Raw genomic sequence first — 17,146 nt, forward strand, 5'->3', positions numbered from 1 at the left:
GTCAGGAGAAGCCACTTAATTTTGAGAAATTTCCAACCATGTTGCTGGGCTGCTGATATTAAGAAGATGGGTCAGCCTACACTGGCCCTGGGTCAGGGGAAGACAAGAGCTAGGCAGCAGACTTTGGGGATCACCTGTATGACATGAGGGGTGCTTACAAGGCCCCTGTCCCAAAATACCTGCATTTCCAACTAGTCACACTACAGGAAATCCCAGACATTTGTACAATTTCTATTCATTCTATATTATAAGCCTCTTGCTGATAGAGACTATTTATCAGTCATGTTTCCACCCTAGAATCCAGCATCTGTTGCAGGGCCTGGCATGTGTCAGAAGTCATCAAGCGCTATTGGATTGACTCAGATGAGCTCCTCTTTAAAATGTAGGCTCCCACTTTCTAAGTGTCAAAAAAAAAATATGAAAAGGCATGGACAGAATTAAAAGCTAAGAAGCACAACAGGTTGACAAGACTAAAAAGTGCTCTTAAAAATCCATAAGAAAAACACTATTATTCCAAGGAGAAAAATGAACAAAATCCATGAACACTTTCAAAATAAGAAACACAAGCGGACAGTAAACATGCAAAAGCTTATGTAGTCCTCTTTGGGAATCAAAAGAATACAAAAGAAACCAACCATATGTATATTTTCAAGCATCTTCACTTTGGTGTTTGGAGACACAAATTGACTTACTACCTAGACTAGGACATGTCTGAGACTCCCTTATTATTCCTCCCATCCCAAACTAGGTAAGTGAAAAACTCAGGCTATTTCTCTGTTTCTCCTCCTCCGAGTACAAGGCAGGAGGGCCTAGGTTTGGCTCCGGGCTTAGCTCTCCTTCCTACTTATTGGCTTTATACCGTCGAGAAGGTCACTTCACTAGTCTGAGCCTTGGTTTCCTCTTCTATAAAGTGGGGGGGGTGCCTTACAGACAGTCACAGGACAGAAGGAGCTGGTGAGTAGCCTGTGCTAGCACAGTGCCTGGCACGTAGTAGGTCATTAGAAGGCTCTGACTTGGTGCAGGCAGCTCCAGTCTCCCATCTTCCTTCACAAAGGCTCAGCAGCTTCACTCACCTCCTTCAGCCAGAGTTCCGGCTCTTCAGTCACTCCCTTTCCTCTCCTTGGCCTTCAAGTCTCATGGTTTCCCAAACCTCACTAACTTGGAGGATTGAATCAATGTGACTCAGTACAGTTTCCTTAGCTACTCCCCCTCAACTGGACACTTAGGTTATTGCCATTGTTTGTCTCTATAGGATGTTCTGTAAACCAAACTCCCAAATGAGGCAGCTTTCTGCTCGGAGAATTAATCCTCTGTGTTAACGAGTGTGTGAACCAGCCTGATGCCATCTTGGACAAATCTGCCGTGATGACCGCTCTGTGACCTGGAGTGTTCTTGAGCACAGTCCCCCCCCACACACACACACCAGCACCACCATCACTACCACAATTCTTTCCTTTCGTCTAACCACTTGCATAATAAATTACCCTTAAGTATACACTTGGGGCATAACGGCCTTGATCTACTCTGGAGATATGGCTATGACACACAACTGTTCTCAAACATTTCCTCCCAGTCATCTCCCATTACGCACTCCCCAGCCTCTAGGACTACAAAATCAGGTCTTACGGGAGGTGGGGGTGTAGAGATCTACTCATCTTGCGGCCACCCAATGAGACACACTTCTGTCCATAAGGCCCCTTTAATAAACCATTTCTTGGCAAGCTGGACTTCGTCGGCCTTTTTCTTTGGCCTCATGGCTCCTTTGGCCTTTGGAGGTCACTCTACATATACTTTCCTTTCAGGGAATGTTTGTGTTAGTGACGATTAGAGACTGTCCCAGAGTCTCAGTGTTCATCGTAGTCTTGAGGTTATTTCATACATGAGTTTACATGAGAGATGTTTGCTTCTTTCTTTTTGGACCTGTTTCAAGAGACAGCAAGTTTCCTGAAACAATCCTGCCATCAGGATTTCTGTACTTTATGGAAGAAAGGAAAGGAGGGAGCAGAGGCGGTAAAGAAGGGAGGGACAGAGGGAGAGACAAAGGGAGGGAGGCAGGCAGGCAGAGTATATGCTCACTAGATATTTGCTAAATAAATGAAGGAACAATTTGGGGATCATTAGCCTTATTTTATAGACGAGGACCTGAGGTTCAGAACGCTTAGTTAGCTTGCCCAGAAATATAGTAATGGGGCCCAAATTTGACCTCAGTTCTTTGAATCCAGTTCCATTGCTCTTTCTCAAACACCTACTGGGAGACCCATCTAGCTTAGTGCTACTCAAATGCCAGTCTCCAAGGAGAAAGGGGGCATATGACAGAATGTAAATGAATACACCACTTCCTTCATCAGGAGAGCCTTGCTAAGAAAAAAAACCTACCAAACTAAACAGTATGCTTAGTGACTTCATGTTCTGGCCAAGTTCCTAGTCTCCTTACAGAGAGGTCACCACGGGTAGCTGGACCATGGACCACACACTTGTTTTGTAATACGGGTCCTATGGATCCTAGCCTAACCACGTGGTTTGAAACTCTGCCTCTCTGTCATTTCAGATGCTCTCCTTGTCTGGATGGAGCCCTCAGGCACCCCAGAGTCCAGCACCTCTTTTGATTATGATTATCAGAGCTTTCTGTGTGAGAGCAAGACCTTCACCTTTGCCACCTTCAGCACCACCATCCTGTACTTCCTGGTGTTCCTCCTCAGCCTAGTGGGCAACAGCCTGGTGTTGTGGGTCCTGGTAAAGTATGAGAGCCTGGAATCCCTCACCAATGTCTTCATCCTCAACCTGTGCCTCTCAGATCTGGCATTCTCCTGCTTGTTGCCAGTGTGGATCATGGCGTACCACTGGGGCTGGGTGCTGGGGGACTTCCTCTGCAAGCTCCTCAACATGATCTTCTCCATCAGCCTCCAAAGCAGCATCTTCTTCCTGACCATCATGACCATCCACCGCTACCTGTCGGTGGTGAGGCCCTTCTCGTCCCTGCGTGTCCACACCCTCCAGTGCCGTGTGCTGGTGACCACGGCCGTGTGGGCAACCAGCATCCTGTCTTCCATCCCTGACGCTGTCTTCCACAAAGTGTTTTCTTCAGGCTGTGACTACTCAGAAAGCAAGTGGTTCCTAGTCTCAGTCTACCAGCACAACGTCTTCTTCCTGCTCTCCATCGGGATTATCCTGTTCTGCTACGTGGAGATTCTCAAGACCCTGTTCCATGCACGGTCCAAACGGCACCCCCGGACAGTCAGGCTCATCTTCACCATTGTGGCAGCCTACTTCCTCAGCTGGGCGCCGTACAACCTGGTCCTGTTTCTGCAGACACTGCTGAAACTCGGGGTGATCCAGAGCTGCAAGCTCAGCCAGCAGCTGGATTATGCCTTGCTCATCTGCCGTAATGTTGCCTTCTCCCATTGCTGCTTCAACCCAGTGCTCTACGTTTTTGTTGGGGTCAAATTCCGCAGACATCTCAAACGTCTGCTCCAGCACTTCTGGCTCTGTGGGCACCAGGCAGCCAGCATTCCCCATCACTCTGCAGACGCCTTCAATTGTGAGGGTGCCTCCTTCTATTGAAAGGGAGTTTGGTGGTGCCAATGGAGGTGGACAGAGCTGTTGGAGAGGGAGCAGGGAGAAGTGGGGCAGAAAGGAGCATCATGGAGGGAATGCCATGGCCATGGGGATAGGGGTGAAAGAAATACCTTCCACCAGCAGGTCCTCCACGTCTCCTCTTCTGCAGACAGTGGCTCCCATCTGGAAACTTTATATTGCCATCCAGAAAAACATTTCTTGGATGCTGAGTTCATCATTCATTCCTTCATTAATTCATTCATTTAGACATTGCTTAGTCCAGAAGCCTCTAAAACTTGGAAGGATTCCCAGAAAGGAGGATCCTCCAAGACTTTCTGAGGGTCTGAGACTCAATGTGTTTGCTAATTGTGCAGATGCAGGCTGATGGTAGATGGTCTGTCCCCTGCCCGCCTGGAGGGTTGTGCCAGCTGACTTTGGAGGGGTTGGCTCTGCACTCCTCAGTGACTGCTGGGTGAGACTGTTCTGCCGGGCCAAGGTAAGCACATCCTCAAATAAGTAAGTCAGAATGCAATCTGGATCATGAAAACCCACAACTAGACGGGAGACATGTTCCATGTCATAGCTCCAGTGTCTGCCACATGAACCAGCACCTGAATATTCAGTCCATAAATAATCTTTTGTGGAAAGAATGAATGCAATAAGCACCACCTTCTGCATGAAGCATTTGTTTGCAGGACATAAAGATAACGAGATACCGTCACGACCCTCCAGGTACCAACAGTCCAGGTCTGAAGGTCCAGATAAGTTAACACCCAACTTGGCCAAGGCATCCAGGGTGAAGATTCCTGCAACATCTCATCTTCTCTGGATGGATATTGAGCTGATACTTTAAATTCATCACTTTCTACCTAAAATGTTCTCCACCTGCTTGGTTGACAGCACCAGCTTCCCCCAGCCACCGACACTCCAAACCTGAGTCATCTGAGTCCTGCATTTCCCTTTCCTCCACTCCCACAGTGAAGTCTTGTTGACTCTGCCTTCCCCATGTCCCTCAGAGTTGCTCTTGCCTATATTCATTGCATGCCCATGATTCCATCCCCAAATGACCTCACTTCCTCAGCATCCTCCTGCTGCTCATCCCTTTCCCCACCAAGTGTCCTCTGAATGGACACCAGGGTGCTTCAGAACCCTTAGTGGCTCCTCATTATATGCAAATAAAGCCCAAACACCTCAGCAAGTCTTTCAGGGCCCCTGCAATCTGGTGCCAATGAACTTTTCCATTGTTATTCCACCTTCTGTCATCACCCCCATGTAGCTCAGGATCCAACCACAAAAGACTACACCCTTCTCCCATCCTTCCAGACACCCTTCACCCAGTCTCCTCTGGGCCTCCATCATGCGGTCACCGGGCCCTGGAACACTTGTCCTTCTACTCCGCTACCTACAAGCCCCAGCTGAAAGGCCAGCTCCTCAGGAAGCCCTCCCCTATCTGAAAATCGGAAGAGCACCCTCTGGCATGCTGTGGCACTCTGCTTGTCCCCTCTAAAATAGCATTTGTCACGCTCTGCCATGTGTCATAGTTACACTTGTTCTTGTCTTATCTTCCTGCCCCCTCAGACTGCAGAGTGCCTGAGGGCAGGAACCTGGTCTTGCACCCTGCCAAGCATGGGTCTTAGTGTTCTATCACTATGTATTGAGTGGGAGCAAAGAATGACAGCTGTCACTATTCTTCTAATTTATGCATTTTGGGGACCCATGCCTAGGGAACACAGTCTACCTTTCTTGCCTCAGGCTGCTAGTTTATAAATATTAACCTTTCTTCCCTAGTCTACGCTCTCAGAGCACCTTGCTTATCCCTCTCTGTGGCAATGGCTATACTTGACCTTCCTTTTTAGTTAGCGGTACACATGCCTGCCTCTCACACTGTCCCATAGTGTCACATCCAAGGACATAGATAAAACCCATCTTTGAAATTTTCCCATACAACACAGACTTTGTCCCAATCTGATTTAGCTCTGAAGTGGGGCCATTGTGATTCTGACCTGCACCCCAGTTAGGTATATTTGGCTGTAAGTCCTTGAAAATGAGAATTCCAGAGTCTTCCCCAGTCCCTTGAGCAGGACTTTGCACACAGTAGGCACTCAATATATGCCTGTTGTATAAAGTAGCTACTATTACAGCCCTCAGCTGGAGCCTAGAGAACATGTAAAGCATTCACCCCTTCACTTCCAGCTATGGTTTCAACGATGCATTTGCAACTGGGTGGCCAGCTTTAGAGGCATTTTACCTGGCTGGGGAAGACTGAAGGTCTAATTTTAAAAATTAGGCCAGTAGCACCTGTTGGAGAGGACTGGGTAGTGTACCAGTGAAGGGATAAAGCTCTCATGGACTTGCCAACTAATAGGTGGGAACGTGACTCAGCATGGATAGAAGAGACAGCAAAAGGAAGGAGACAATGAGGTAGTTGTGGGCTCAGAGCTAAGCCCCTTTCAAACTTAATACTCTTAAAGTTTTGTTCAACTTTTATTCAGAGGGCAGGCTGAGCCCAGGGAGGAGAAGGGCAGAGGACTCCAGCTCCAAAACCAAAGCAGTTAACCCCACTCTTCCTAGAAGGCAGGTTTTGGGGTCTTGCATTACTACAGAGCATGCCTTTTGAGAGGTTCGCTTCATTATCTCATCCCATCCCATTCCTTCACATCCAAAGATGTTTCGCTATTTCTTTCAACACATTCAGCCATACCCCTGAGAGCATGTCACTAAATACAATCATATCCATCTCCTTACATTTCTAGTGATGTTTTGTCATCCCCAAGGGTAGAGAGTGGAGCGTCTTCTCCTAATCTAGTTCCTTGGGAATCCAAGGGGGAAGGCACAGAGAAGCAGAGGTGTGAATGGGAAAACAGAGGGGCATCCTATCAGAGAGGGAGACGTGGGCAAGACAGCTGCAAAGCGCAACCAAAGAACTGCACACGAGTGGCCACTCTCTACATACCTTGACCACACCCTTGTTGGCCACAACCTCCTGCTTTCCCCCTCTCCACCCACAGAACCATGGTTCCACCTCAGCTAGACTCTTGTGGGCCTGTCCCTCCCCCTCTAGTCAATCAAAAGTGATCTGGACACAGGATTGCCGATCTCCTGCCGCTCCAGGCACATAAAACATCCACCGTGGTTCCTAGGGAAGATGTCTTCACAGCATTTCTACCTCCCCGATCTCTCGGACAAAATCAGGAAAGGAGGAACCTTGCTGGTCTCTGACTAGGAACTCCAAGCGCAGGGCAGCCCCAGACCTCAGATGACCCTAGCCAGAGTGGAAGTTCCTCAAGGGCACAAGGCTCCTGTTGCAGCTCTAGAACCTCCCTCGGTGCCCCGTGGTGTTTGTGGTTGGTTGAGTAAGTGGATAGGAGACCATCTTTTTGGCTTTTTTCTACTTCTGTTTTTTCTTTCCACACTTGCTTACATTACATCTTCCGGTCAACCCCAGGCACCACCCAATGGCTTCCCACGAACACTTCCCTAGAGCCCATCAGCCCAGACATTGCCTGGTTTGCTGAACTTCTGACAGCTCTCATTTGTGGAACCTACCTGTGACAGGACAAGGAGGCCCATGAGTCTGGAAAAGCCCAGCAGAAGATATCCCAAAGTAGACTATCCGAGAAGGCTCTCAGGATCTGAGCCCTAGACCCAAACCCCAAATCCAAGCTCCTTTACTGACTCACAGTGACCTTGGGCCTCTCAGACCCTCAGTGTCCTCATCTGTAAAACTATATATATGCCAACAACACACAACAACAGACTCTACCCACATGATGGAGGTGCACATGAGGTCATATGCATAAAAAGTACTTGCTTTGCCAATGATTCAGCTCCAAATAGGAATTACTACTGCAATCGTCTCTTAAAGACAGAAAGCATCCTTGTATCATATGCGCAAATAAAAGATTAGCACGTATGGACACACCTCTGGCTGTGTTCCCCTCATTTCTACCCAAGGTCATTATATAAGACTCCTACAATTTCTCTGCTTATGGAGGATCTGGGTTAGGATTTAGGGTGGAGGGAGGAATACAGGAGGAGGATTGGAGATAAAGTGTGGAACAAGCCTTGTGTGGCTCTGGATGGTGGGAAATTGGCTCTTTTTAGGCCTTAGGCAAAATCGTCCAGGAGGCCAACTGTGTCTTGAGTGCTCCATGGCTCATCTCTCCCCTGGCCTAAGTTGGCTGTCTCCAAGTCCAAGGTTTTTTCCTATTTCATGACCCATTCTGTCAGAATAAGGACTTTTCAGTGATCAGCCTTCCAATCAGAAGGAATGATACCCTTCATGCTGGGAATTTGGGGGATCCTGAAAACTTGGTGGGAGATACTTTGAAGGTTTGGGGGAAGTTTGGGAAGGGGAACAAGGGTTATCCTGAACTCCCCTCTCTACCTTGGGGCCAGCCCAGATTTTAGGTGTAAGGTGGCTGTAACCTTCTCTTCCATACCCCTAGCCCCTCCACAAAAGAAAGTGTGGGACTGAAGGACAATGGCAGCTTGGTTCCTTGACTTTGACCATATCAGAAAATCAGACTTGAGCATCACTCATAGTTAGAGAGAGGATATGGCAGTGGGTGGGCATGGAGAACTGGATAGTTGCAAGGATTAGAGATGGGGCCAGGAGGTAAGAGGGGGTAGGTAGACCTCCAGAATGTTCCTGGCCACACGTGGAGGCCTACTCTGTGTGAAGGCAGCGGGAAGCCCTTGTTGGGGGAGGGGTGTAAGACCGCAAAGACCAATTAGCCCCATTCTCAAGTTGGCCAGGCTCTGGTCATTCCTATTTGGGGAAAGATTTCCATAGGGTTACTCTAGTCCCAGGGAATTGCTGGCCCTCTTTCCAGATGACTTGGATGAACCTTCTTGACGCAGAGAAAATTACATGGCTCGATTGTCCACACAATTGGGAAGGCCCACCCTGAAAACATCACCTTAAACGTGTCATTAAAACCATTTCAAAGCACTTTGCAATGAACTACGGGAGTTTGGGGAAGAAGTACCCACCTATATCTTTCCCCTCACTTTGGTTATAATTGGTTCAACAATCTGCCTCTGATTTTTTCCAATAGTAAGGATAATGTGAGTTTAAAAAAATCAACATTGAACATTACTAATTTTTCAAAGCATCTTCTGTTTATTTAAAAATTAGAGGAAACCCACAAATATTGGTCTTTATAGGAAGTCACATTCACCTTTCTGGCTGTATCTTTAGCAAACCACTTCCCCTCCTTATTTACTCAGCGTAACTGGAGAGGTTTAAACTCAGTTATCTCTAAGATCCCTTCCTGTAATTAAAAAAATGAAGTGTATGGGTTTATAATTTCATGAGTTGCATTTCCATGAGGTTCTTTAGGGGATACAAACCTATAGTTTCTGGCACGTATGGGTTGAACTGTGTCCTCCTCCTACTCCCCACCAAATTCTTATGTTTAAGACCTAATTCTCAGTACCTCTGAATGTGACCTTCTCTGTAAAGATGGTTACTGCATACGTAATTACGTAAAATGAGGTCATATAGGTGAGGACAGGCCCATAATCCAATAAGACTGGTGTCCCTATAAAAAGAGGACATTTGGACACAGACCGGGACAAAGGGAGAATGCCATGTGAAGACTGGAGTTATACTCTCATAAGTCGAGAACACCAAAGATTGCCAGCAACCACTAGAAGTTAGGAGAGGCATGGAACAGGTGCTCCCTCACAGCCTCAGAAGGAGTCAACCCTGCAGACACCCTGATCATAGACTTCTGCCCTGGATACCTGTTTAAGCCACCTAGTCTGTGGGACTTTGTTACGGCAGCATGAGCAGGCTAATATAGGGCACCAAACTCCGTGGGTATGCAGGGAAGTCTTGTGCATCTCAGAGCCCCTCGTGAGGCTTCAGTGTCTACCCTGCCCACACAGAAGATTGCATCTGACTGAAGACACCCACAGGAGATTGGAAACAGACTTTTATTGAGATCTGCTCTGTGCCGGGCCCCATTTTTACATCTCATAACCACCTTGTGAGGTTTCTGTTTCCCACTTAGACCAAGGAGGGCATCAGGGCTCAGAGGGGTCACATTCCAACATTCATAGCCCCAATCACGTGGGGTCACTGCCTGAGGCAAGAGGTCACAGCTCCGAGGATGTGGGGTCACAGGCCCTGGCGCAAGGGGTCACTACTCAGAGGACATGGGGTCATGGACCTGAACATGGTGTCACCGCCCCGAGGATGTGAGCTCACAGTCCTGATCAAGTGGGGACATGGCCTCAAGCACATGGGGTCACGACCCCGGGGACATGGGGTCAAGTCCTCTGGCACGTAGGGTCATGACCTATTCACTGGCGCCACGTCTCTGAACATGTGGGGTCACAGCCCCAATCACGTGGAGTCACAGTCCCGAGGCTGTGAGGTCACAGTCCCGAGAAAATGGCACTAAAATCTGACATTAAAATCTCTCCCATCCATAATATGTCACAAAACCTTTCAGACTGTGGTTGAAACAATGACTTTCCCTTTGCCATCCTCCCCCTCTTTCCTCTTCCTTTCATAATTTTTAACAAGAAGAAGGGAAGTCACTTCCCTGCCACCCTCACAAATTGGCTCGTCCATCCATCTAACCACTGACTTATCTATACCTAATTCATTTATAAAAGAGCACTAATGACATGCCATAGCCTAACCTTAACTAGGAAATCTATTTCCTTTCCTGTATGATCCCACCCAGGCAATGCTGGGGCCATGGCACCTGACTGGACACCGCCAGCTAAATCCTGTGAGATTGAAAGTTATTTCTAGATTGAATGGTGGGAACAAGGGCAGACAGTAAAGGATGGTGCAGCCAGAGCTAAGGAATGACAAGAGCCCAGGCTTCAGTCACAGGCTGAAGTACGCCGCGTCCGGATGCTCTTCTGTCTTGTGTCCATAGCAGACGTCATGAATGAACAGGTTTTGTTCTCGAGTCCATCCTCAGAATACCTTGCAACTTATAAATAGAAAATAGAACTTATAAATAGAAATCGGGCCGAGAGTGGGGCAGAAGTCAGGGATGGTAGTTTATTCATTAACATTTACTTTTTGAGCACTGAATTCCAGCAGGTCCCGGTGTTAAGAAGTGAGGGGATCAAAAGATGGGAAGCCCAGCAATACATAGTGCTTTTCATTTAGCCTGCCCAACGTATCAAAAATATTATCGTTTCAACATGTAATCCGTATAAAAGTAGTAAATAAGCTATTTCATATTATGTTTTTCATACGAAGTCTTTGGAAGTCAGGTGTATTTCTGCACTTACAGCCCACGTACGATTCAACTCGAACTAGCCGCGTTTCAAGTTCTCAAAAGCCGCACGGGGACAACGCTGCTTTCAAGGTGCCACATTGACAATCTGCGGACACACGAGTCCGCGGCGACCGCAAGGCTTAAGCTAGGGCCGGTGGCACCGCGGCGCCAGTGGGAGATGCAGGGAGCGAACCAGGAGTCGTAATCGGAACCCCGGTGCTGTGGGGTCCGACGGGACTTGTAGGCATCGGCCCCCGCGGAGCATGACGGGAGTTGTAGTCCGCGCCCGCCTGCGGCGGCTCTGCGTATCATGGCGGGCCACGCCGCGCTACCGCACTCTTCCGCTGGGCCCCAGAAAGTTTCGCTTCTGCCCAGCGGTGGACCCACGAGCGCGTAAGTGCCGCGGGGGGCCGGCCGGACCTTGGGGGAGCCTGGGCCGCTGTCGGCCTGGGAGCTGAGAACTTCCCTCCGGGCGCGGCTTCTCACCTGTTGCCCTCACCGTCCCCGCCCATCCCGGGTCTCCCCCAGACCCCGCCCGAGACCTTGCCCTTATCCAGCGGGTCTGGGAGGCACCTCGGGCCGGGGCTGAAACGAACCTGGAACCCAGGCTGCCTCCGGTGGTCAGTTAGAAAGACCCCCAAACACCAGCTCCAGGACCTCCGATGCCGAGGGGCCGGCAAGGAGCCCACCATATGGGAGTCTCAGAACAAGCCTTGGATCCCTTAGGCACAGGAAGACAGGTCCCCGGAGTTTCTGCTTGCATTGTCCGGGAGGCTGCTGACCTTAAAAAGCGAAGTTCCTGGCTTAGCTGGGCCGGGACAGCCCAGACCTTTTCATTTCGCCCTTCCACCCATAAGGGGACAGTTCGTTCATCCCGGGCCATCTTCAGGCCTTGGTCCCTTCTCCTTACCTCGTGTTCAGGTGCAGGATCTCGAGCTAGCCCCCCAGTGATCTTTCCTGAAACACCTGTGGTTTTGGGCTTGTGGTGTGGCCGCCTGGGTCTTGGGCTAGATAAGAGTCCGTGCTATCCAGAACCTAGCGTGGGGGTTGTTGTAGGGGGAGGGCTGGGTTTTATTTTATTTTTGTGTAAGGAAAGTGTGTTCGGTTGACACATTAACCACGTGGTTCCCTGTTAATGCACATGTGTCCTCTGATGCCTCTTATCACTCCTCACAGCTCCCATTGGCTGCCCCCTCTAGAGAAAAATAGAACACTTACAGAAACTGCTTTGTGTTGGCAGCGGTCTCTGCCCCTCTGCTTGTCTTACTGCCCTTACTGCGGGCAGTTTCCTTTCCCACAGAGAAATGGGTCAGCGGCTCTTTGAGGGCAGAGGATCAGGCTGTAATCTGCTCACTGCCCTCCTGCGCCTGCAAGCCCTGTGGTCTGTGTAGAAAGCTTTACTCGCTTGCCATCTGCCTAATGCGGCTTCCCCTGCTTGTTGGTGCCGGGAAAGAGCCATCTGGCTGAGGTCTAATGCTTTCTGTGGCTCCCACCTTCGCAGGTGGGCCCGTGTTGAGTGGGTTCCACTCGACCCTCCCTTCTGTGACAGCCGCTCTTCATCAATTACTGAATGCCCTGTCCAGTTGTGGGCCATCGTTGTGACCATCCTGGAAATCAGAGCTAATTGTTTCAGTGAAGGGACGTGGCCTTCTGTGATTACAAGGATCTGAAACGGCTCTTGCTTTAGGAAACAGATTTCCTGCTTCTATTAAAAGTGTTCATCTTTGTGTAGTGCTTCGTTTCGCTTTTAAATTGTTTTCAGTATTTTATTAGGAGCACATAATCATTGCAAGAATTGTGTAGTGAACATGTGCCCACCTATTAGAGTCCACAAGTCGTATTCGACTTTGATTATTTTTGTAGTTGCTTTAGAGTCGATCCTCTAGCTACTCCTTGGACGGTTCTTGCTCCTTGTGGCTGGTTCGGGGGCAATAGCAAGGATTCGGGACCCATGCTTTTAGCCTGGTCCTTTTAGGGGAAGATGGCCCCCACAGATGTTTGGGATCAGAGGAACCGCCCCAAACAGACAAGATCAGAGCAGCTGGTGACATTGACCTGTATCAGTCACCGAGGCTGTGGGCTGCCGCCTCCAGAACGCGTAATAGGCACCCGAGAAATGGCAGTCCCTCTCTTCCCTTTAGGGCAGAGGTTTGGCTGATGGGGAACCTGTATTTTCTGGTGATTCCAAGGATGACTTTGGTGAGCCAAGACTGGAATGTCTTTAAACACGAGGCAGAGGAAGCATATTGCCTAGCTGTGGTCTCGTGGTGCAAATCACTGGTAGGAACTCAGAGTTTGGGGCCACATTCACTGGAGCAGCCCCACGGCACACAGCAGGTCAGGGCATTAACGGTGCCTCGTAACCAGCCAGATGCCGCCGGTGAGCAGAGATGAGTGGAGTTTGGCCTTGTCCGCATCTGCTCACCTAGTGCGGAATGTCACTGTGTCACTCCAAAGATGAACAGTATTTTCTGCTTGTGAGCTCAGTGCCAGTTTTTTGGAGTTTTTGTTCGTTCGTTCGTTTTTATTTTTAAAGCTTTTGATTGGTATGAGAGTCTCTGTTTGAACAAGTAAATAAATCAGTAGGGTGGATATTGAAATGTTTCCATGGGTCTGTCTTTAACCTTTTGCTGCTTTTATTTTTTTTTATTTTTTTTTTATAAATTTTTATTTTTTTATTTTTATTTATTTATTTATTTATTTTTTTGCGAGAGAGAGCATGAGAGGGGGGAGGGTCAGAGGGAGAAGCAGACGCCCTGCTGAGCAGGGAGCCCGATGCGGGACTCGATCCCGGGACTCCAGGATCATGACCTGAGCCGAAGGCAGTCGCTTAACCAACTGAGCCACCCAGGCGCCCCAGCCTTTTGCTGCTTTTAGACATACTGTTTGTCACTGGACTGACCTATAATATGAGCTTCGGCCTCAGAGCACATGGGTTCATGGCTTTTACGAGATGAGGATGGTTGAGTGTGCTCAGTGGGGCAGGAGGTGTTTTCCCCTCTTTCAATGTTGGAGCCAGTCAGCCTGATGGTTTTTGTGACCACCAATGGTCCTCCCTGTTCACAAAGGCCTTTGTGGCATTTGAAAGACACCAAGCACCTGTTTCTAGTTTGGCCAGATCCTGTTTGCAGGGATGAGGATGTGTACATCAGCGTGGTTCTGAGGGGACTCTGTGCTCTGGTTCTGGGGCCCTGGTTCCTGCAGCTGGTTCTGGGGCCCTGGGGCTGGTCTGGCTGACCACCTCAGGAGCCTGGGGTACTGCATCTTTGGCCTGGGGCAAAAAACCGAGTTAGGGGAGCCTGTGGAATCCAGAAGAAAAACCTGAGGTACAAAAACAATCCAAACAAGCCATAAGTATGCGGCTGGGGCGGGGGCGGGGGGGGGGGGGCAGCTAGGCCAAGAGGAGGATGCCGGGGGAGGTTCAGGGTGGGCTGGACAGCTGAACCAGGGGTGGTGGTTTCACAAGGAGCCAGAAGGAATTTCCTCAAGCTGAACCTGTAGCCCCATGGGCTGCTTCCAGGGCTCCTGGAGCCTTGGTCAAGAGCAGGGAGGGGGCACTTAGAAGCCTCCAGGGAAGTTAGCCACTGGGAATGTCTGCTCCTCTCCTTCCCCGCCTCTTCCTTAAGGAAGATAAAGGGTAACCTCCCCACATTGCACGTGGGGGAAAAAACAAAACAAAAACACAGGGAAAAAAGGTCAAACAACTTCCCCAAGATAGACAGATTTGCTTAAATTGCCTTGAAAAGAGTTTGGTGAGCTGAATATAGCAGTCTCACCCAATCATGGCACGATCTTTATTGCATTACCCATTGCATGCTAGGGAATGGAAATTTCACATGACTAGTCGGATTCCAAAATCTGAATAGGGTGCAAATTGGCAAGCCTCAGCTACAGTTGGTAAAAGAGAGGACAGTTTTCTTGCCCATTGCCAAACTCCAGCTTCAGAGCCATCCTGGCTCTTGCTCGCCCTTCCTGTCTGCCAGCTTAGCCCCACCCCCTGCCGTCTGCACCCGGATGCTGCTCTTGTCACCCAAGGAGCACAGCGGAGCTCAGACCCATCAATACCTCCCCGACCCTGGGAGTGTTCCTGGTTGATGTTCCAGATCCAAAGTCCCAGGGATGCAGACAGGGAAGGGCTTTGGGAGGGTTGGGTGAGTGGGGGAGGTGGCCAGAGCGGCCGTGGTTACCCTTGTCCGGATAGGGTGAAGGAGGCTTCTGGGTAAGGCTGTCTCAGGCCGGAGCTGTGGGCACACTTTTGCCCGTAGACATGCTTAATCCATCCAGTCCCTAAGTTACATTATTCCATTCCTTCTTGGGATAATAATTCCGTAGTATTTCTACAATAATGACGGTATTAACATCTGTAATTACAACGTGTTTTTTTAATGCATTATTTTAGTCAACATAAAAGTAATTTGTGTCCAGTAAAGGAAAAATGAAAAATCAGAGAAATCAATTTTTTTGAAAATTTACCCATGTTTCCTACCATGGAAGGATGATTAGCATTATTTACATGTTGGTACATTTCTATGCCTAAAATTTAGTTTGGTTTGTGGAGCAAGAGTCTTGGGGTTGGTTTTGTCTGACTGATTCATTCCTTCAACAAGTAATTTATCGCGGGCTCTCCACGAATCAGAAGTGTGCTAGGTGCTGGGGAAATGGTGCGAAGCAATGGAGCTTACAAACAGGTGGGAAGAACAGGTTAAACGAGAAATTACCATACTGGCAAATGACCACAAACGTGGAAGAAAGGCAGTGGGGGCTTAGAATCATGAGCAGAGTAGAATCGGGTTGCCTTCTGTGCTCACCTCCTTTTCATCCAAGCCCTTCTGAGGCCTTAAGTGATCTCTTATTTGTCTCTAAGCTTAGTAGGGTGTATGCTGTCCTCCCCTCTGGAGTGTGGGTTCCATGAAGGGCAGGGCCCACCGGCCTTGCTCACGGCTGTAGCCCAGCTCCTGGGTCAGGCCTGCGTCTTACTAGTGGGGCCCAGCAAATCCTTCTTGCCCGGCTGGCAGTCTCTTAACACATACGGGTTACACGTGGTCTTCCTCAAGGCTGTGTTTAGTGCTAAAGCACATTCTATCAGAGTTTCAGTTCGTAATTCGTCCCTGGCTGGACTGACCCCCTTGATACTCGGGTCAGGAGAGTCGCCCAAGCATATGGTTCCAGAGCTCTGCAATTTTCTCCATCCGGGTGGGGTTTGTGCTGTGTGGGGGCTAGGAAGAAATAGGTGCTCCAGCTGAGCTCTCAAGTGTTCAAGCAACTGTTCTAAAGACTGCCCAGAGTTCCACATATGCACTCATAGTTTCTCTGGGCTTTCCAGTGGCAAGACCTCAGGTATGGTTGTGTGGCTCCTTTCAGAGCAGCTGCCCCCCTTCCTAAAAAAAGAAAGCTTCCCCCAGGCCCCCAGAGGCAACACTTCCCATCCACAGGTCTCTCGACCCTGCCTTTGTGGGCCAGTGGGCTGGAACTGGAACCAGTTCTCTGTGTGTTCCAGGGGCAGTGACCGAGAAGCCTGGAATCGTTGGTGGGAGGGCCGAGGCCAAGAGAAGGTTCAAGAAGTGATGGCAAAGGCTCAAGTCTCCACTCCCTTTACGAAAGATCACAAGCAAGAAGGAGTGTGTGGGAAAGATGGCCCAGGCATGCAGTTGATCAACACTGTAATTAGGTCTGAGGGGTTGGGTCGCCTCATGAGCCTCTGTTGACGTGTCTGCCTCTGAGCTGGGCTCTGACAGACTCCTGAGCACTCTCCTCGGCACCCTCGTGAGGCTCTGCTTGAGGGCAGCCTGCCTAGCGACCGCTCCAGGGCTGAGCCAGCAGGACCGCCGCGCCTCAGAGCTGCAGGTACCAGCCAAGTGCTCCCCCTCTCCAGAGGTGGCAACTAGTTAGATGCTGTTGGGTGTGCTGAACCAGGCCAAGGCAATGGACTCTTCCAGAAAGGCTTTCTGCCTTTGGCTGATCTGAACCGCCCTTGTTCACATTCTTTCTCGGTCTGGGTGGAATTCACCGGGAGGGGGGGGAGGAGCCCAACTGTGTGGGCGTCTCCGGGGCCCTTCTCAGCTATTGGGTTAGGAGCAAGTACCACAAATTCTGAAGACAGGGCAAGGTTGTCTTCCACGCCCCAAACCTCCTCCTCCCCTTCGGACCCTTCTTTCCTTAATGTGACTAGTCAGATGCTTTACTGCTCCTGCCAAAGCCGATTTCTGGGCAACATTATGAATCTGAGTCATTAGCACCAGAGTCTAAATAAGTTTACACGAGTCAGTTGGTGTTTCTGTATCTTAATTTGGGACTAAACTGCTCTCTCTATTGTTAGGGCATCTGGGCAGGTATAGGAG

The 17,146-nt window shown here is 49.4% G+C and overlaps 2 protein-coding genes and 1 long non-coding RNA gene across 5 annotated transcripts in view; 2 read left to right on the forward strand and 1 right to left on the reverse strand.

Annotated features, from left to right (window-relative positions):
* The first annotated feature begins 2,565 nt into the window (after window positions 1-2,565).
* XCR1 (X-C motif chemokine receptor 1) lies at window positions 2,566-3,561 on the forward strand. Its single transcript, XM_045863823.1, has one exon. It carries the CDS (start codon window positions 2,566-2,568, stop codon window positions 3,559-3,561), a length of 996 nt encoding a protein of 331 aa, XP_045719779.1.
* Window positions 3,562-9,481: 5,920 nt separating this feature from the next.
* Window positions 9,482-11,889, reverse strand: LOC123833875 (uncharacterized). The gene is made up of 3 exons (XR_006788359.3): window positions 11,719-11,889; window positions 11,405-11,590; window positions 9,482-10,514 (listed from the first exon to the last, which is right to left on the reverse strand). It is a non-coding gene; the product is annotated as an uncharacterized LOC123833875 (long non-coding RNA).
* The window catches only part of FYCO1 (FYVE and coiled-coil domain autophagy adaptor 1), a 74,664-nt gene continuing 68,574 nt past the window's right edge, over window positions 11,057-17,146 (forward strand). For 2 of the 3 annotated variants that reach the window (XM_064597029.1, XM_064597026.1), the window contains exon 1: window positions 11,057-11,201. The gene's annotated coding sequence lies outside the window, so the exon portion shown is untranslated. Of the gene's footprint in view, window positions 11,202-16,435; window positions 16,653-17,146 lie in introns of those variants that run through there. The other variant, XM_064597028.1, reaches the window with a different exon arrangement.

This window comes from Mirounga angustirostris, unplaced genomic scaffold, assembly GCF_029215605.1.
Source record: "Mirounga angustirostris isolate CCGP_5_RB_7025 unplaced genomic scaffold, mMirAng1.0.hap1 SCAF_1, whole genome shotgun sequence".
NCBI lineage: Eukaryota > Metazoa > Chordata > Mammalia > Carnivora > Phocidae > Mirounga > Mirounga angustirostris.

Coding starts and splice junctions, on each gene's coding strand:
- XCR1 (XM_045863823.1), top strand. CDS start 2,566: ATGGAGCCCTCAGGCACCCCAGAGTCCAGCACCTCTTTTGATTATGAT.